The sequence below is a fragment of the Sorex fumeus genome, unplaced genomic scaffold (assembly GCF_029834395.1).
Source record: "Sorex fumeus unplaced genomic scaffold, SorFum_2.1 ptg000109l, whole genome shotgun sequence".
Lineage (NCBI taxonomy): Eukaryota > Metazoa > Chordata > Mammalia > Eulipotyphla > Soricidae > Sorex > Sorex fumeus.
Window position 1 is genome coordinate 1,981,477 of NW_026606166.1, and position 21,158 is coordinate 2,002,634.

The window sequence follows — 21,158 nt, forward strand, 5'->3', positions numbered from 1 at the left end:
ACAGGACATAGCCCAAAAATTTAAGAAAAAAATTGTTTTTGAAAGTGATGCGACCTCAAGACAAATGTGCTTTCTTTTTGTTTTTTGTTTTTGTTTCTTTTTTGGTCACACCCAGCAATGCACAGGGGTCACTCCTGGCTCTGCACTCAGGAATTACCCCTGGCGGTGCTCAGGGGACCATATGGGATGCTGGGAATCGAACCCGGGTCGGCCTTGTGCAAGGCAAATGCCCTAACTGCTTTGCTATCGCTCCAGCCCCCAAATGTGCTTTCTTTTACTCAGTTTAATATACTCACAACCTCTGTACCAAAATGGAAAACTACATATCAAAAAAGTTACTAGGAAAAACATATTTAGAGTCACAGTACATCTAATTATATATCTCAGATTTACACATTTGTATATGAGCGTAAAGCTTCCAACGAGGCTGGAGTTATAGGACAGTAGGTAGGGCATTGGCCTTGAATGTAGCAGACCTAGGTTCAATCCCTGGCATTCTATATGGCCCCAGAGCATCACCAGGAGTAATTCCTGAGTGCAGAGGCAGGAATAACCCCTGAGCATTGCCGGGTGTGACCAACAAAAACCCCAAAAATATTCCACTTAAAATATAATTGTACGGGTCAGAGCAATAGTACAGTGGGGAGGGTTTGATCCCCAGCACCCCTCTGGTCCCCCAAGCACTGTCAGGAGTAATTTCTGAGTGCAGAGCCAGGAATAGCCTGTCTGTGTTTGAATATTTCTAAAACCTGTTTTTGAGCACTGCTTCCCAAAATGCAACAATTACTTTTAAAAGTGTTTGGAGAGACATAGCCACGCTACTCAGAACAGACATCAAAAGCGGCACATGTGCCCCACAGACCCTGGGCATTGATTCCAGCTGAAGCTGGGAGGCCCTGGGTATGATCCCCAGCAGGGCCGGTCCCATGGCTCCCAACACCAACACAGACATCCATGAAACACTAGAGAACCAATTGTGTCTGGGTCCAAGATAAGAGGTAGAAGTAACCTGCAGAGAGAAGAAAACAGCAGAAGAAGACAAGTTCTGGGGGCACATTCTTTAGGAGGGATTCAAAGAAGTGTTTTACTGACTTCCAGTGCATATAATGACCCATGATGTTGGACTGTTTCTTTCTGATATAGCTGCCTTTGCTTGTTTTGCTTTATTTGTTCAGAGCCAAACCCAGGACGGCATTGGCTCACTAAAGGACCATGTATCATGCTGGAGCAACAGTTCAGTGGGCAGGGTGTTTGCCTTGCGTGAGGCCAAACTGGGTTCGGTCGCTGCTATCCCATATGGTCCCCTGAGTACTTCCTGAGTGTAAAACCAGGAGTAACCCCTGAGCATCATTGGGGTGTGACAAAAAAAAAAAAAAAAAAGCTAAAGGACCATGCTGTGCCAGAAATCAAATTCACATTTTCTTTTTTTTTTTTTTCCGCTTTTTGGGTCACACCCGGTGATGCTCAGGGATTACTCCTGGCTCTGCACTCAGAAATTACTCCTGGTGGTGCTTTGGGGACCATATGGGATGCTGGGGATCAAACCCGGTTTGGCCTTGTGCAAGGCAAACAACCTACCTGCTGTACTATTGCTCCAGCCCCAAATCCACAGCTGTAAAATCTTAGCACGCTGAAGGTTGTGTGTGGTGGGCTCTCTGGATGGCTCTTTCTCACCGCCCGTTCAGTGTTCTTGAGCCGCTGTATGTGGCCTGGATTGGAACGGCTGTTGGCCAAAGGCAGACAAAGGAAGAAACGAGGGCCAGGCTGGCCGATATCAATTGTAGTTTATTCCAATCCTCTTCACTCGTGTCTCTCCTCTGCCTCCTTCTGTCCTGGGCCCAATCTGGAACCCCTTCTCCTTCTGACTCTGACTCTGGATCTCTGGAGCCTGAGCTCTCTCACTTCTGACTCTGCTCTTCCAAGCTTACAGTCTTAGTTTATATAGCAATCACGTAAGGCGGTGACACAAAGGTAAGTTGAGCATTAACAAGTCAACCAAGAGAGGTAAAACCATTCCTCCAGGAGATTAACTCAAGGATAAAATCTCATCTAAAGAGATTACTCCAGATTACTAGGAGATCAGCTCAAGGGTGGGATCTTAATAAGGGTGTGTTCCTTCCTCAGCTAGTAATGTACTTAATTAGTTGTAGTAAATCTACTTCTAATATTTCTAGCAATGTCATTCTGTGTGAGCACAGTAAGAGATATAACATCTCATTAGACATTCTGCAGTCCTCAGGCCAGGTTAGTCTTCCTAGCCCCAGCAGGGTCCTAGTCTCATCGTTACTTACTTTGGATCATGACAGCATTTGTCCATGATCATGCCCTCAATTTATAGTTGAGTATCGTGGCGCTTTAGCCTGGCCCATTTCGATGCCAGGGTAACTCACAGCTTGCCCTGGGTCCATTCAGTCCTTTATCATTCTGAACCATGTGCACTCATTCTGAGTCCCCAGCTACTTTTTGTTTTGTTTGTTTATTTGGAGAGAGGAGTGGCTTAAGGATCACTCCAGGCTCAGAGAACCCTAAGGATGTGGAAATTGAATCTAGATCAGCCACGTGCAAGGTGCCTTTCAAATGCCAAACTATCCAGCCCTAAGCCCCTCTTCTGATGCTTTGTCATATTTAGAATGGAGATAGGAAAATGGCCAGTGTGAAGAGTAATGTATGAATGACCTAAAATAGAGTTATATGAAGAGTTAGTAATCTTGGTAAAAGAAATGCTCTCATTCAGAAATCATCACTTCTTTGAAATTATACCCATTCTGTAGATGAATCACATGATGTTTTTCTCAAGACAATTAATGCTATAGATTTGGGGGGCTTTTTTTGGAGGGTCACAATCGACAATTCTCAGGGATTACCCGTGCTTCTGCATTCAGGAATTATTCTTGGTGGCGTTCAGATGTGATGTCAAGAATTGATCTCAGCTTGGCCCCATCCAATGCAAATGCCCTCCCCTCTGTACTATCACTCTGGCTCTTAGAATTAATGCTATAGATATTAAATACCCTGAGAGGTATCTGGGATTAGTTGGAACCAAGAGAATCTAAGAGATGAGAAACATACAATACATAGGCAACTTTAAGCTCCCATGCATGCTTATTAAAATACTTTGCATAATAAAAGTCACACCTACATGCATCATAACAGTTTACAATTACCATGGAAACTTCCTAAGAAATCACCTAGTATAGTCAGAATCTGGTATATATCATTAGTTCAGGAAATTTTCATCCCTGAATTCTCCTGCTTGCATTAAAAATTATGCTTATCCCCTGCATGTTCACTGCAACACTGTTCACAATAGCCAAAATCTGAAAACAATCCAAATGCTCCAAGAACAGAAGACTGGTTAAAGAAACTTTGGTATATCTACACAATGGAATATCATGCAGCTGTTAGGAAAGATGAAGTCATGAAATTTGCTTATATATGGATGGTCATGGAGAGTATCATGCCAAGTGAAATGAGTCAGAAAGAGAGGGACAGACATAGAATGACTGCACTCATTTGTGGAGTAGAAAATATCATAATATGAGACTAATATTATGATATAATATAACACCCAAGGACATAACATAACAGCCAAGGACAGTAGAGACAAGGGCCAGGGAGATTGCTCCATGGTTGGAAGCCTGCCTTATGACCTGGGGGAGAAGGTAGCTGGGTTAGGGAAGGGATCACTAAGTCAGTGATGGTTGGAAGGATCACTCTGATGGGAGAAGTATGCTGAAAATAAAGGACCAAATGTGATAGCCTCTCAGTATCTATATTGCAAACCATAAAGCCCAAAAGTAGAGAGTATGGGGAAAATCATCTGCCATAGAGGCAGAGGAAGGGTGGGGCTGGGTTTGGGGGATACTGGGGACATTGGTGGTAGAAAATGTACACTGGTGAAGGGATAGGTATTTGATCATTATATGAATGAAACTCAAACATGCAAGTTTTGTAACTGTAACTCACAGTGATTCCATTAAAAAAATGTGCTTATCCCACCCCTAAGGGTGCCCTATTTCTATACCCATATAAAATATAGTCTATGTACAAAGGGTGCTGGGCCCTCTGTATGCATTGTTCTGAGCTTAGAATGTGGACCACTACTTTGAGTAAACTGTTTTACTCAAAAACAAGGCAGCCTGCTTCTGAGCACACTTGCATCCCTAAGTGTATACTGTGTCTTAGAGTATCTTCTTTCATTTGTTATGTTTGGGAGTCACATCTGATGATGCTCAGGGGTTACTCCCAGCTTTGCACTCAGGAATTTCTCCTGGCAATGCTGCAGGGACTATATGGAATTCCGGGAATCGGTCCAGGTCAGTTCCGTGCCAGGGGAGCGTCCTTTCTGCTGTTCTGTTACTCGGGCCCTAAAACGTCTTTTCTAGTCTTTGTTTCTCTTCTATTTCTCTGAGTTGTGAAATTAGGGCAGAAAAGCCATGGTCCTGACCATAGGCTTCCTCCAACGGAATTCTTCATCTAATTTCTGTTTTTTAGATATAATTGTAAAGATTTATTTACTAAGAGAATCTTAGACTGTTGAATATTATTGTCTGATGTTATATTGTTTAGATTTTATACATTTGCTGTGAAAATAATAAAGCATATATTTTTCTACAAGTATTTAAATCAGGGGTACCAAAGCAATTGTTATTTCCTATTAGGAAAAGTATCAAATATTTGTAAAATAGGTTGAATGCTAGGAATGAAATTTAAGGTATGACAGTACAGGCTTGTTTTTAAACTGGTTTAACTTCTTTCCTGGGAGTTTAACAAGTAACATGCTAGTTGTCTGCTGCTGAAATAACACACAGTATTTGAAACACAGGTTTGTTTTCAAGATATCTCACTGAATTCCTGTAGCCCAATATACATACGATGATAGGCATATGGAACTGAAAGCTTTGGGCTGAAGATACATGAATAACACAAGGGTTTAAACTGAGCTAGTTTCTGAACTTGCATTCTGACCCCTAAGTGTATACTGTGTCTTAGAATCTCTTCTTTCACTTGTTTATGTTTGTATTTTTCTTCTCCAAACAAGTTGCAGACAATGAGTCCATTTAAAACTGGTTCAATTATGGCACTGAATTGCCACTTACGGCAGCAACAGATTTTCCTGCTCTCAAGCACTCGGCCACTTCCAACTGGACTAGGAAAGTCTTATTGATTGTTATTACACTATTTTGGCAATAATTATTTGCTCTACACTAATTTTGAAGAGAATTTTGCAAGAGCTGAGCTGAAGCAGCATTTTGGTAACTTGACACTGTTTTCCTTTCAACCCCACTCAGGCGCGCGTGCGTGGCCCGCGCCCTCCCGCTGTGCTAAGGTTCTGCGGCTCTGGCCCTCTCTGCTGAGGGCTCCACCTTTCTCTGGGAGGTGCCTCAGTTTCTCCAACTCCAAAAAGCTCAGGATTTGCATCTCAAAAAGATGTGTCCTTAAGGCCTCAGAGGCTTCAGGACAGAGCGATTTCTTTTCGCTCTATTAGCTCTGAAAAGCTTCTTCGCAGGCCCCCTGTGTATCTCCTGCAACAATTCGAAACGATCCAGGGCACAGGGCAGCTGCTAAGAGGGGCCGTATGCGGGGTTTATTTCTTTTGCCAAGTTCGCTTCGCTTTGTTTCCTTTCTCTGCTCCTGTGTCCCGGAGGGGCTGAGGACGCCAGTGCTTGTGGCCGATACTGAATCCAGGCCGCAGGGCTGCCCAGGAGAGCCGGGCTGCCGGCCAGCTCCGCCCAGGGGCTGCGACCGCCCCCACACCTCCCCGACCCTCCCCCGGCGCATCACCCCCACTGGGCACCGCCCACCCCGGCCCCGGTCCGCACCCTGCCGCTCAACCCCACCCCTCCCCTCCCCCCCACCGCCAGCACCCCCACTGGATACCGCCTACCCCGTCCCGGGCCCGCCCCTGCTGCTGCAAGCCCCTCGTCCCCCGCACTGGGCACCGCCCACCCCAACCCGGACCCACCCCCTGCCGCTGCAACACCCCTACCAAGCACCCTCGCTGGGCACTGCCCACCCGTCCGGGGCCCGCCGCTGCTGCTGCGCCCCGCCCGCCCCCGTCACTCCCACTGGGCACCGCCCACCCGGTCAGCGGCCCGCACCCCTCCCGCTGGGCCCAGCCCGGCCCAACGTCTTGTTCACTCGGTGCCCGCGGCCGGTCGCTGCACGATGTCCACTGCCGGGACCCCGGTCACTCAGCAGGTCCTCGGGGTCGCCGAGCCGGCCGAGCCTCGCGGCCCGGAGCGCGGGCAACCGCTGGACTCCGCCGTGGCCGATCTCCCGGTGCTGGACGCTGCGGGCAGACAGCTGTCTTTCGGGGCGCTGTTCCGGGAGCGCCGGGCCGTGGTGGTGTTCGTGCGGGTGAGTGGGCCGCCGCGGGGGCCGAGGGACTCAGGCCCGGCCCTTTGCGCGCCACCTGCCCGGGGCGCGGAGCGTGCGACCCCCGGAGGCCACCGGGCCGGGCCGGTTTCCGCGCGCGGGACAGGAGCGGCCGAGCCCCGCGCGCCGAGAGTGCCCGCGCCCAGCCCACGCGCTCCGGTGCTCTCCGTGCTCCCGCGCGCCGGGAGTGCCCGCTCCCAGCCCAAGCGCTCCGGCGCCCTCGTACCCCTCGCGCCGGGTGTGCCCGTGCCCAGCCCACGCGCTCCGGTTCTCCCTGTGTTCCCGCGCGCGGGACACCCAGTGCCCCGGAGCTCCGACCTCCGGGCGCCTTTGTCCCCTACCCGGGTGTGGCCGCGAGTCCGCGAGCTCTGGTGTCCCGGGCGCCTTCCACCCTCCTGGACCACGAGGTGGCTTGGCAGCGCGTGTTGCAGACTTCGTGGAGTCGGACGCTAACGTGGCTTCTCCCTTCCGTGCCCTGTCGGGATTCTAGCATTTCCTGTGTTACATCTGCAAGGAATACGTGGAAGACCTGGCCAAGATCCCCAAGAGTTTCCTGCAAGTAAGTCCTTAAGGAAGCAGCCGCTTTGCTCCAGCAGACTCAGTTGGGATGTGGAAAATAAAATTGATTAATTCAGTACCCCTGCTGTAATAGTGTTCTTTAATTTATACCGTTGAGAAACTAAAGTGAATTAACGACCATTTAAAATTCTTAGCAAAAGATATCTAAATTAATTAATTGAAAATTTTAATATATGTTACTTTGGCTTAATTTTATTCTTTGAACTATTCTTTTAGAATCCTGTAGTGGGATTTAAACGGAGCAAGGGTTGAGTGGGGAGAATTGTAGGAAACATTTCTTTTCTAATGACATGTGTTTGTCCTTTTCTTTCCCTTAAAGGAAGCAAATGTCTCTCTTATAGTAATTGGACAGTCATCATATCATCATATTGAGGTAACTTATTACACATCAAGAAATTAACAAATTAAATGTTTCAGATATAAAAATTAACCATTAATTATAGTTTAAAGTCACTTTAAAATAGATTATGATTACTGTTCTTTCATACTCTTAAAAAATCATTTTTAAAAATTTTTATTTCAGTCTTTCTGCAAACTGACTGGGTATTCTTATGAAATCTATGTTGATCCTGAAAGAGAGATTTACAAGAGATTGGGGATGAAAAGAGGTGAAGAAATTGCTGCCTCAGGTAAGACATGACAGTGTTCCAGAATGGCCTGACGGTGCCTTTTCACACCTGGTAGATGGAACAAGTAGTAAGTTCATAAATCATGGTTCTAGAAGTGGTTCACACACTTAGACCCCAAAAAACTCATTTCCTAGGTGGAATGGTGTGAAAGCCTGGGAAACCCTAAATGGATGGGAAAAGCCAAACTGATTCCAGTGTACTCAGGATGGCTACTTTCTTTTGTGAAAATAAACGTAACTTTTGTAAACATGAAATCTAGGGCTTAGGAGACAGTACAAGCATTAAGCGTTTTCCTGAGTGTGCCCACGGTAAGCAGCACTGCCAGGTCTGACTTAGCTCCCATCCCACCCAGCTCCCCAGAAAGGACTGTGGTATGGATGGATGTGTGTGATGAAAAAGACTTTTAAAATACTGCAGTTATCCCAAGATTATGGGAATGAGAAAAGTGGTGGGCTTTTGCTGCTGTTGTTATGGTTTTTTTTAAGCAATGATTTTATTTATTTATTTATTTATTTTTTTAATGGTTTTTTTAAGCAATGATTCTTTTTTAAAATTTTATTTTAGACATCGTGGTTTACAAAGCTGGTCCTGGTATAGTTCCTTACATAAAACCCCCAGCCCCACACCTTCCACCAGACTGTCCACTGTCAGTTCTCCAGTGAGGAACTCTCCATTCTCACCTGAAGCTCGGCTCTGGGAGTTCTTTTTTTTTTTTCAAATTTTATTTTATTTTTTTCCTTAATTTATATTTTTAAGGTTGTTCACAATAATTTGTTTTCCAACACCAGTCTCACCACCATTACATCTTACCTACCATCGTTATTTCAAATTTTCTCAACTTAAGGCTGCTCCAATAGCAGGCCCTAAATAATTTATTTTGTAGTGCTTGTTATGAATAATTCTCTAAAAATGATCGAAAAAGGTTTTCTTAGAATAAAAATGTGGAAGATTGTTGTATATCTCACCCTGGAGCCATTGAGCCCTTGTATAAGAGATTACTAACATGTTGTTACAGGTTGAGCCTTGTGTGCTAATATTTGTTTTTAATTGAGATCGGTTGCCGTCTACCTTACATCCTATCCAATGTGCTCTACTCCTAGTATACCAGTGGTATAGTATTAGATGTCACGTGGCTGCATTTACAGCTGCACACTCCAGGACTCTGGGACCTCTTAAGTGATTGCTTTTCCTCTTTGTACTTTTTTATGTGCTCCATGACTGTGCTTAAGGCTACCAGGTGGAGGATTCTGATGCTCATTCATCTATTTGGAGGCCCCTCCCCTCAGGGAAGCATGCTGTGCCGATGATGGAACCCACGTTCCTGGTGCAAAGCCTACACACACCAGCTGAGGGCTGGCCTCATGCCTCTTTTGAGGTCCACATTCCCTGCTCTTAGTATAATTATATATTTAGTATTTATTATTATAGGAGTTTAAAATGGCTTATATGTGTTTTAGGTAGAAAGAATTTGATTTCTGACATACCAAATAAGAGAACTAGACTCAAATAATTCATCCACTCTCAACAAATAGTACTGAGCATCTGTATTGAAAGCACCCCAAGGCCAGTGATAAGAGGCAGTCTTAAACTGAAGTTTAATCTACTCCAAGGAACAGAACCAAACAGCCAACTATAATAGAGTCTAAGGGCTTGCAATCCAAAAAAATATGTGCTGGCTCTAACTTTGCAGAAATGTCTGGGGAAAGAAGGATCTGGAAAGCCTTCTCCTAGATTTTGCTGGCTGCAGAGGGGCCAGCAGGTGCTGTTGCTGCCAGGAGCACACACTTGCAAGCAGAGAGGCATGAGCAACCAGGACTCTTGGGAAGTGCAGACACGTGTGGCCAGAGTTTAGGAGCCACTGTGGAGGTGGTGTGGACTGAAGTCAGGGTGTGGTCAGTTCATGGCATAGTGTGTGTGGAGGGCGGGGGGGAATCATGCCATAGAATTTGTTCTGTGGGTCCTGAGAGCCTCATGCAAATGTCTAAAGCAGAGAAGTGACATGATCAAAGATGCAGTGTGAAGGACTGGGTGGAGCTGGCCAGGCTGGAGCCGGATGCTCATCAGGAGGTCCCAGTGGGCTGCAGGGAAATGAGAAGCAAGGGCCTGGAGTGGAGGGGAGGATGGAGTGGGTCTGGGAGTGATTTGTGAGGTCGAATTGACATGATTCTTTGCTGTTTTTATTATATTGTTGCTATTGTCATTGGGACTCAGCTGGTAGTTCATAGAGAAACTTACGGTGCCAGGAACTAAAGCCCAGACCTCACACATGCCTCATACATGCATAAGGCACAGGCTTGAGCCATACCCCCACCTCTTTCTGATGTTTGTTTTTAACTTTCATTTGTTTGGAGGCTGCGCCCCTCTGTGCTCAGGACTTACTTCTCAGGGCTCTGCTCTCAGGGATCACTCTTGGTGGGACTTAGGGGTCCATATGTGGTGATGGGGATTGAACACAGGTTGGCAAGTGCTCCAGCACCCCCTTTACTGATATTTTTAAAGAAAGCAAACTTTCTTTAAATCTTAAATTTAGTCCAGACTAATGATGTGTGTCATGAACTTGGGGTTCAGCTGGCTCCCTTCCCCCACTTTATCTGGGAAATAACAACAGTACAGATTGGTAGCTTTCCTTTTTCTGGTCGGGGATTGAGGGGAGGTATCTCCTAAGGAGGTTCTGGAGTTCCACTGGCTATTCTCAGCCAGTCTGACCAGTGGTTCAGTGCAGGGGCCCAAAGATGTGCTGCTGCCTGGACTTGCTGTGACGCAGTAACCTGCCACTTCAGCATGCTCCGAGCTGCACTCTGGGACCTTGCAGGTGCAGACATTTGAGCCAGTCAGGTGTGTTCTAGGCATCACCCTAACCCTAGCCACTGTACTGTTTCCCAGCCAATTACTATTGGTGCTTGTTTTCCTGAGCTTTAATAGTCTCAGCGTGGCTAAGGTCTTTTTATCATTTAATACTTTGGATATAAACTGTGAGTTTCACTTCATAACACCTCATCCATCACTTGTTGCCCCAAAGATACAGAATAGCAAAGAAAGCAGATAAATTCTTAACCAAATAAATGCTTATAATCATAAAGAAAATGTATTTAAATCTTCTAAGTTCCTTTAATTTGCCCTATACTATTGTTACCAAACAAAAAATGTCAGATTAGGGGCCAGAGTGATAGTACAGGGGGCTTGCCTTGCCCATTCGACATGGGTTGCATTCCTGGCATCTCATATGGTCGACCCTGCCAGGACTGATTTCCTGAGTGGACAGCCAGGAGTGAGCCCTGAGCTTCACCAGGTGTGGACCAAAAACCAGAAAAAGAAAGAAAATAATGCAGGTTTTACATAAAAGTTGAAGCTGGAAAAATAAGGGGTTGGCTTAAAGGCCTGGAGCACATATTTGCATGCTGACACCCTAGGTTTCATCCCTAACACCATATGGCCTCTCTATGTCACTTAGAGCCCCATTCCCCAGCACAGAATTGAGAATGGACCCTGAAATGCCCAAGTGTGACCTCAGAGCCAAAAACAAGCTAGACAAATGGGATTATGCTTAACAACTAACCTTGTTCAATTCTAGGTTGCGGGATCAATCAGATTAGAATTCTCTTTGGATATTAAATGGTCCCCACTGTTTTCATTTTCTCTTTTTATTTTTGTGGGAGATATCCCTGGTGAAGCAGGGGTCTTGGGCCCAGTCTCACTGATTCCTTGGTACCCCTGTGACCACACGCAGTGGTGCTAAGGTGGGGCTGTGTGTCAGTGGTGGACCCCAGAGCCTTGCAGATAGATGCAAGGCATGTGCTCAGTTCCTGCCCTGCTTCCTGGGCCCAGAGCCTCACTTGAATGGAAAGAGATAACTTGGGCTTCTGAACATTACTTTTTGATCTAAGATAATAGAAAACAGTGTCTAAGTTAAGAGGCTGGTTAAAAAAAAGTTACATACTAATGGACCCATTAGATTGATGAAAAGTAATAAACATCTGAAAATATTAAGAAATCAGACTGGTTGAAGCAGATTAGTCGTCAAAAAACAGAAAGCTAAATGCAAGGCCTAGCAAGTATTGAAGCAAGATTAGATACAAGGATAAAGAAGGTGAATCGCTTTACTCACAGGGAGTGGAAGTAAAGCTCGAATCACTGTGGGGAATGAAAATGAAAACTGAGAGCCAGGGAAATACAGAATGGTCACTATCATTGTACTGTTGCAGCTAAGCCTCCATCTCATGAGAATACATGGTAGAAGGTTCATTATCTTTTGATTTATATTGCAAGACTGCTGTATTCAATGTGTGACCCAGATGCAGCGTCCAGGAAGGATGCAGTAGGAAAAGCACAGGCTTTCTACAGGCTCGAACGTCTTTTCAGCCCATGCTTACAAGAACACAGAAGCACGTGTGGGAGGTGTTTAGGAGCTGGTGTGAAAAGTGATACTATTTTGCTCACCTTCATGTGACCATGTCAAATTGCTGGGTAGATGGAGGTATAGTTCACCTACAGGGTCAAAAAGGAAAGGCGCATCTCTGGTGTCACATGTCTGTTAGAAAGGAATGCTGCCTGTTAGTGGGTGGGACTCTAATCAGTGTGCATGGGAGATTTGAAAGGAAAATACTAAAAGTTTGAGATGGCAGAACTATTCTTTTTTGAGTGGCAAAATGGGATCTAGGTCTAATATCACTTCTTTCCTTGAAGCACTAATAACAGTGCTTTAATTCTCAACTGATGATGTTAACCGATCGATTGACCATACCCACACAGTTATCAGGCTCATTGAGGTTTCTCGGGAGTTCAAGATGCTGCTCTGTCTAATGTTCATTGATTTAAAGAAGGCCTTTGATTCTGTTGAGACGGAAGTGGTCATCAAAGCCCTAGCCAAACAGGGCTTTCAAACTCAATACATCAGGATCCTCTGTGAACTGTATTATGGATTCACCACCAGGATCTCACCATTCTACAAGGAAGTGATCACTGGCATAAAGAGGTGGGTTCAGCAGGGTGATACCATTTCACCAAAACTCTTCAGTGCCATCCTCGAGAACGTCATGTGACAACTGGAATGGAAAGGAATAGGAGTGAAGATAGACGGTCGGCAACTACACTACCTCCGCTTCACTGATGACATCGTCTAATAACACCAAACATTAGCCAAGTGGCACAAATGCTGGCCAAGTTCGACCGTGAGTGTGGAAGGGTCAGACTGCAGTTGAGTCTCACGAAGACAATGGTTATGAGAAACGGATTCGTTCCTGACATTCCATTCACTCTCAATGGAACGAATATTTCTGAATGAAACAGTTATGTGTACCTAGGTCAAGAACTCAACATGACGAGTTGCACAGGAGGAAGAGAGTGACTTGGAACGCCATCAAGAGCATTGAAGAAATAGCTAAGAGGACGAAGAACCTCCGGCTCCGGGCACATCTCTTCAACTCCACTGTTCTTCCTGCATTAACATACGCCTCAGAGACCTGGGCCCTACAAAAACTGGATGAGAGTGCCATTCGGGTCTCCCAAAAAGGAATCGAAAGAGCTGTTCTTGGAGTATCATGCTTCACTCAAGTGAGAGAAAGAATCTGGAGTTCAGACCTCCGTCGACAATCAAGAATCAGGGACGCTGTCTTATTTTCCAAGACGTCAAAAATCAGATGGGCTGGACACGCAATTCAATTTGGAGTTGACCGCTGGACTAGAGCTGTTACAGACTGGATTCTACAGAACGTCAAAACATTGCATGGCTGCCCACCTACGAGATGGTCAGACTTCTTCGTCAAGACCCTGCATGAATGGTTTGAGGCTCTTTGTGTTCCTGGAGTGAGCAGACACCACTAGACTACACTGGCACATGACAGGGATGAATGAAGATGTTATTGGCACCCGCTTGAGCAAATCAAGTAATGGGATGTCAAGAGATTAAAATGTTAACCGAAAGCGGATTTCCCTCGCTGGTGGGTTCTTGAGAATTGTAGGAAAGATTTGCATACAAAACTTATTAGATTAAAGGTAAGAATTTATTGTACAGATGAAATAGATGGATTCAGGTAGGTCTGGGTCCCTGTCCAGGTGTCCAGGCCTCTCCTTTGCCTATGAACGATGTCCCCAGTCCTGTCCCTGCACTGATCTCTCTGTCCTCTGTGCACTTTTCCCATCTCTGGCCATGCCACATGCCTGTGGGCGAGATCCCAGTGCTCTGTGCCTGTCGCTGGCCCTCCCTACTGTACCCCAGCAGTTCCTGTCATTCTGTCTGGGCTTTCCTAATCTCCAACCATGGCCACGTATATGAGGGTGAGACACCTGTGTTTAGCTCCTTGTCACTACCTGGGCAGCATCAAGCCTGCCCGACCCTGAGCTTCCCTGGGCATCCAAGCTTTGCTTGTCTTCTGCTGCTGTCTAGGCCTATGTGGGCTGCCTGTACTGAGCTGTGTTTCCAGGGAGCACAGCCCCACCGGAGAAAGGAGAGAGTCCAGAGAGTGCTGGAAGGGGGGGGGGGCAAGGGGAAGAGGGAGAGAGGGAGAGAGAGAGAGAGAGAGCGAGAGGGTTTAAAGTGACCTGGCACTCCACACATCTGCTCCTTGTATAATGACAGTATCCCTTACCTCTCACAGAGGAGGTTTAGCATTATCTGGAAACATTTGTGGTTGTAAAAAGTGGTGAGAGGCTGGAGAGATAGTGCATCAGGGAGGGTGTTTGCCTTGCATGCTGGCACCCTGTAGAGTCCCCCAAGTCCTGCCAGGAATGAGCCCTTAGCTCAGAACCAGCAGCAAGCCCTGAATACTGTGAGATATGGCCTCTAACCAAACACCAAATCAACCCCCACCCCAAGAAAAAGACCTTGGTGAACAGGTTAGAGAGAAAATGCAGCAGTTAAGTCACTTGCCTTGCATGCGGCTGACCCAGCTTCAAGTCCCCACCACCACATCGGGTCTCCTGAACACTGTCAGGTGTGTCCCCCAAACCAAAACAAACAAAAGCAATTTGGTGGACAGAGCTACAGCATTCATTAGGTGCAGGGCGCTAAATTTGCTCTACACCCTGCACTTCATTGAAGTATTTTGTAGTCCAGAATATCAATAGTGAAAAACCTTCAAGAAGAGTTCACTAGAGGAAGTAAAAAAAGAAAAGCAGAAAGTTTGATAACCTACAACAAAGAAATGTTTGGTTGCCAGCCGCTCAGTAAAGCAGGAGCAGAGGAGACAGACTTAGGAAGAGCATTTCCACTTCTCTGCTCAGCCCAGCTTGGCCAAAGGCTCTCAGGAAATGCCTGGCCTAGAGCCAGAACTCACACAGGCATTTGGGGTCCATCACCTTTCCTTACCGGAAAGAATTTCAGAAGGCAATGAGATGAGGAAGCAAGGTAGGTCTTATTGAACTTATTTAGAAAGATATGTGAAAATGGGCTGAAGAGATATCACAGAGGGTAGGACATTTGCCTTTCATGTGGCCAAACCGGGTTTTATCCCTGGCATCCCATGCGGTCCCCCGAGAACTACCAGGAATGTACCTGAATGCCGAGCCAGGGGTTGGCTCTGAACATCACCAGGAGTGACCAGAAACTTTCTTTAAAATTTAAAAAATAAGATGTCAAGGGAAAGAGAAGGAGAAGTATATGTTCAAGAAAGGACACAGGTTTCTCTTAAGTGGAAATAAGCAAGCAAGGGAGAGCACAGGCTTGAAGAGTCAGGCCTGAATGGCTTTCAAAAGAAACTTTTAGGTTGTTGGGAGGATCCTTCTAGGATAGGAGAAGCATGCTGAAAGTAGACTATAGACCAAACATGATTGTCACCCATTGCCTCTTTTGCAAACCACAACACCCAATAAGAGAAAGAGAACAAAAGGGAATGCCTTGCCACAGAGGCAGGGTGAGATGGGGGTGGGGGGTCGGGGGGAGGGATACTGGGATCCGTGGTGGTGGGAAATGGGCACTGGTGGAGGGATGGGTATTTGATCATTGTATAATTGAAACCCAAACACAAAAATTTTTAAGTCTACAACTATACCTCATAATGTCTCACTAATAAAAATTTTTTTAAAAAAAGAAACTTTTATACATTTCTTCCAAATAGGTGTTTTTGTTGTTTGTTGTTGTTGTTTGTTTTGTGTGTGTGTGTGTGTGTGTGTGTGTGTGTGTGTGTGTCACACCTGTTGATACTCAGGAGTTACTCCTGGCTCTGCACTCAGGCATTACTCCTGGTGGTGCTTGGGGGACCACATAGGATGCCGGGGACCAAACCCAGGTTGGCTTTGTGTAAGGCTAATGCCCTAACCCACCCTCCACCCTGCATAGAGTTTGATACACATACAAGTTAACCTGGGTGTTATCACAGGAAAGCCTTGCACTGTTGGTAGTCTCTTCATAACCTCATCCCTTGCACTGTTGATTATTCTCTCATAATCTCCCGAATTCTTCTTAGCATCTCCTTTTCTGAGGAGGCCCACCTTTCTCTGGTTGGGCCCTTGTGTTTCTACAGCTGGGTGCTGCCTCAGTTTCTTTTCCAAGGGGCTTAGAATTTATATGTATTAAAAGGATGTGCTCTCCATACCTTTGAGTTACTTCAGAGCTAGAAAATCTCTTAAGTTTTATTTCTCAAAAGCACATTACAAGGGTCCCCCTACTTATCTGTCTATAGCAGTTTTATGGAAGTACTAAAATTTCCTTTTTAGTATCAAGTTGAATATAAAATAGTAATATCTAAAGACGGCTCCTAATATTTCAGGACACAGCCCCCACATCAAATCAAATATACTCTCAGGAAGCATTCGGAGCCTGTGGCGGGCAGTGACTGGCCCTCTTTTTGATTTTCAAGGAGACCCAGCTCAACAAGGTGGAACCCTCATTTTAGGTCCAGGTAAGCATACCTTTCTGTGCTCTAGCCGGAGGCATCTTTTATTTTCAATACCTTCTGTATTTTGATATATAAATATTGAACGTAATGATCCCATTCATGCCTGAGTGATTTCAGATATTTGGAACAGGGAACATCAGCTGTGATTTGTTGAATAGAATGCCTCTGGAATTATTTTTACAAGTTTGGTAGTGGGGTCAGGGTGTGATTCACTACAGTGTATCAGTGTATGTCTCACACATATGAAATCTTGAGTTCAATCCCTGGCACTGCAAAAACAAAATGAAGGAGGAAAAAATTTATTTTGTATATTTTGTTTGTTTGGGCCATACCTGACTGTAGTAAGAGCTTAGTCCTGGCCCTCGGCTCAGGGATCATTCCTGGTGGTGCTCAGGGGACCATATAAGGTGCTGGGGATCAAAAGTAGGTCAGCAACATGCAAGGCAAAGATCTTACCAGCTGTACTATCACTCTGGTCCCAGGAAGAGATTTTTTTTAAGTTCAGATGTAATCTTTACTTAAGCGATAACACAGCGAGTAGGGCGTTTGCCTTGCACGCAGTCAACCCGAGTTTGATTCCCAGCATCCCATATGGTCCCCTGAGCACCACCAGGAGTAATTCCTGAGTGTAAAGCTGGGAGTAACCCCTGTGCATCACTGGGTGTGACCCAAAAAGCAGAAAACAAAAAGAAGGAAGTGTCTTTGATTTTAGAATCTTTCTTTTGCTAATAAGATACAGTATGCTACATAATTCTAATGATTTTTCCTATACTTATGTAACTCTTAGAAACTACAAAGACTGAGATGAGAAATTTCACAGTAATGTCATCCCAGTAGGATCATAGCAAAGCTGGTAGGAAAGTGGCACACAAGCCCACCAATCTCAGTGATCCTGAACAACGCACAGAAGGCTCAGCTGCACCAGCCAGCACAGCAGAACTCAGACATGGTGTTACCTTAGTAACACTACTGTGAGATATAACAATCATCACAAATTGACTCTTATTGATCTAAGATATGATGATTACATTTGTCTTTGTGTTGTTACAAACAAGATGAAGTAAATTTGGATTTTGTAAAATGTATCATTAGTAAATAGCCAGGCATAAATGAAGTCATGAAATTTGCCTATAAATGGATAGACATGGAGAATATCATGATGAGTGAAATGAGTCAGAAAGAGAGAGAGACAGATATAGAATAACTGCATTCATTGGTGGTGTATAAAAATATATAGTATAAGACTAATATCCATGGCTAAGGAAAACAGGGGCTTCAGTGTTGATTCAGTGTTTGAATCAATCACAAGTATGTGGGGGGTGGAGGGTAGGTAAGATAGAGAAGAGACCAATATGATAATAGCTGGGAATGATCACGCCGGACAAGAATTGAGTGCTAAAAGTAAATAAAGAGAGAGAGAAAGAGAGAGAGAGAGAAAGTAGAAAAGTACCTGCCATAGAGGCAGGCTGTGGGGATGGTGGGGGAGGGTGATGGGAGGGAACTGGAGGACATTGATACTGGGAAATGTACACTGGTGGAGGAATGGAGGGAATGTACACTGTATAACTGAAGCCTAATCATTTATAAGGGTCTTTCTCATAGTGATTCAATTAAAAAAAAGTAAAAAGAAATTGCAAAGCTTCCTCAATTCTAATAAGCAGTACACTTAATGACTCATATTATCTGCCGACCTTAACCATTTCTTCTTTTTCTCTCTAGGGAATAACATCCATTTCATACACCGTGACAGGAATAGGTTGGATCACAAACCCATCAACTCTGTCTTACAGCTTGTCGGTGTTCAGCATGTGGACTTCACAAACAGACCTGTGGTTATCCATGTGTGACAGGACCGGCTGTCTGAGTCAGAGGTGCCCTTGCTGTCACGCCGAGTCCCTGGAGTGTGATGGTCTGGGCAGTGTCTGCCTTGTGGGCTCTGCCCCGCCTCTGAGGAATTTGAAAAGACCATGTCAGAGTTGAATTGCAAACTGAGAGGCAGCCATTGCCAAAAGTGATAGATATTTATGATTTTATGACTTTGTTTTTAGTTTCTTCTTGGGCCACACCCAGCAGTGTCCAGGGCTTACTCATGACTGAGCTCAGGAATCATTCCTGGTGGGCACATGGAATCATATGAGATGCTGGGGATAGAACCAGGAGGGCCCCATCCAAAGCAAGTGCCTTACCTGCTGTAGTATCACAGTCTCCCCTGATTTTATGACTTTCAAAGTTTTATACAATATAAACTTTTAAAAATTATAAATACTGTTCTTCATCTACAGTCCTTTTTTCTATTTAATGGAAAGTTTTAGGCCTTGTCCCGCAGGTAGGTAGGAGGAGCAGGTCCGGGTCCAGGGTGGCACTCGTGCCCTGAGCCCCCACCCGTCCCCAGCACCTTCCACCTTCCCCGCCACCGCTTCCGGCTCCTCTACTTCTGGTGGACCCAGAGCACTGTCTTGTCTTGCAGGTGTGGCCGTGGAACCAGGGGGCGTGGCCTCCGAGCTAGGGGGTGTGGCTAGAGGGCGCGGCGTCCTCTGAAGGATGTGGCCAATCACGCAGCTGCAGTTATTTTTCCCATTTCCTAGCACTTTGGACTCATATCTCATCATTCATCATGTAATTCGGGGGAGAATATCCAGGCCAGTAATCCACTAGTTTATCCCAATTGCACCATAAAACCCGTAGACACAAAAACCTGTACCAGCCCAATGTAAAAGAATACATCCCCCGAAGCATCAACAGAGGCCTCACATTAGCCACAGAGGAGCACATGAGAGGAAGCTGCAACTCCTGAAGGTGAAAAAGGCGACCACCAGACACCGAGCTCACCTAGAATCCCTAATCACACCAAGAGGGAAACTGATAGTGAACTGGAAGATCCCACCTCCGTACTACCATGAGAACATGAAGAAACAGCGCAAACCCCCGCCACGAGGGGAAGGTGAAGAAAAAGGTCCAGAAACCCCAAAGGAAGCTACTCACAAATATGAACTCTCCGATAAGGAATTCAGAATCAAAATGTTCAAGGTGTTCAATGAACTCAAAGAAACAGTGAAACAGACATCCAGGAAATTAAAAGAGGACTTGAATGAAACAGCGAAACAGGCAGTCAACAAAATATGGGAAAAAATGAGAGTAGAAATGGAAAGGCTACAAACAGAAATGTCATGAATAAAGGATTCGATAGATGAAATGAAAAACTCAGTGGGTGCCCTCAATAGTAGAATGGCTACAGCCGAGGACAGAATCAGTGATCTTGAAGATGAGCAGCATAAAGCTTGCATACAACAAGAAACCATGGGAAAAGACCTCAAAATAGCCCTAAGGCAAATCATAGTCCTAGGGGATGAATCCAAGAGGAACAATATAAGAATCATCGGAGTCCCAGAAGGACAGGAGGCAACCCCAATGAAAAAGCCACAGTTAAAGATATCATTGCTGAAAAGTTCTCAGAGGTGGAGAATGCAGGCATCCAGATCCAAGGAGCATGAAGGGTGCCAGCTAAAAGAGAACCTAATAGAAACACTCCAAGACACCTCATAGTCAGAGTGATGGATGATACAGATAGATACACGATATTACAAGCAGCAAGGTCGAAGAAGGAAATCACATACAAAGGAGCACCCCTCAGATTTACAGCAGACCTATCAGAGGAAACCCTCCCAAGCCCGAAGACAATGGGGATATAGTGAAAAAACTCAATGAAATGAATGCCTCACCAAGAATACTCTACCTCGCTAAACTCCCACTCAAACTCAAAGGAACCATACACTATTTTGCAGATAAACAATAGCTCAGGAACTTCATAGGCTCAAACCCAAATTTAAAAGAAGGAATAAGGGGGCTTCTGTTACACAAGAAAACCTCCTACAAGCACAACAAATCCCTACAGAAAGATGGCACAAAACCCTGTGACAATAATCTTTCTCAACGTCAATGGTCTAAACGCACCAATCAAGAGACACAGAGTGGCAAAATGGATTCGGAAAATGAATCCAAAATTCTGCTGCCTACAAGAAACACACCTGAATGGTCAGAGCAAACACAGACTCATAGTCAAAGGATGGAAAACAATCCTTCAAGCAAACAACTCCCTCAAAAAAGCTGGGGTGGCCATGTTAGTATCTGACAACATAGTTTTAGTTGTAAAAGGATTACAAGAGACAGTGAAGGCCATTTTTTACTAATCAAGGGATATGTTCAGCAGGATGAAATCACACTCCTAAACCTATATGCAACTAACGAGGGAACAGCTAAATACTTAAAACAACTGGTAACAGATTTAAACAAGGACATTACTAGCAACACAATAGTAGATGGGGACTTCAGTACTGATTTATAACCTCTAGATAGATTACCAAGAATAAAAATTGTTGATAAAATAAAACCAAGAATAAAACTCGGCCAGAAAACACTGGCTGTAAAGGAAGAAATAGAAGAGAGAGAGAGAGAGAGAGAGAGAGAGAGAGAGAGAGAAAGCTAAAAGATCTATATAGAGCTTTGCATCCCCAAAAGAAAGAATACATGTTCTTTTCCAGTCCACATGGAACATTCTCCAAAATAGACCATGTGTTGGGTCACAAAACATACTTCAATAGAATCAGGAAAACAGAAATTATATCAACTATCTTCTCAGACCATGATGCACTGAAAATAGAAGTTAACAATGCACAGAGAAGGAAACTCAACACCTGGAAATTAAACAACTCAATGTTGAACGAGTGGGTCAGGAAGGAAATCA

The 21,158-nt window shown here is 45.0% G+C and overlaps 1 protein-coding gene across 1 annotated transcript; it reads left to right on the plus strand.

The window, feature by feature from the left end:
* Positions 1–6,138: 6,138 nt before the first annotated feature.
* On the plus strand, positions 6,139–18,689 carry PRXL2C (peroxiredoxin like 2C). The gene is made up of 6 exons (XM_056134957.1): positions 6,139–6,360; positions 6,869–6,937; positions 7,277–7,330; positions 7,481–7,586; positions 16,289–16,420; positions 18,137–18,689. Exons 1-6 carry the CDS (start codon positions 6,169–6,171, stop codon positions 18,262–18,264), a joined length of 681 nt encoding a protein of 226 aa, XP_055990932.1. The 5' UTR covers positions 6,139–6,168; the 3' UTR covers positions 18,265–18,689.
* The last annotated feature ends 2,469 nt before the right edge of the window (positions 18,690–21,158 follow it).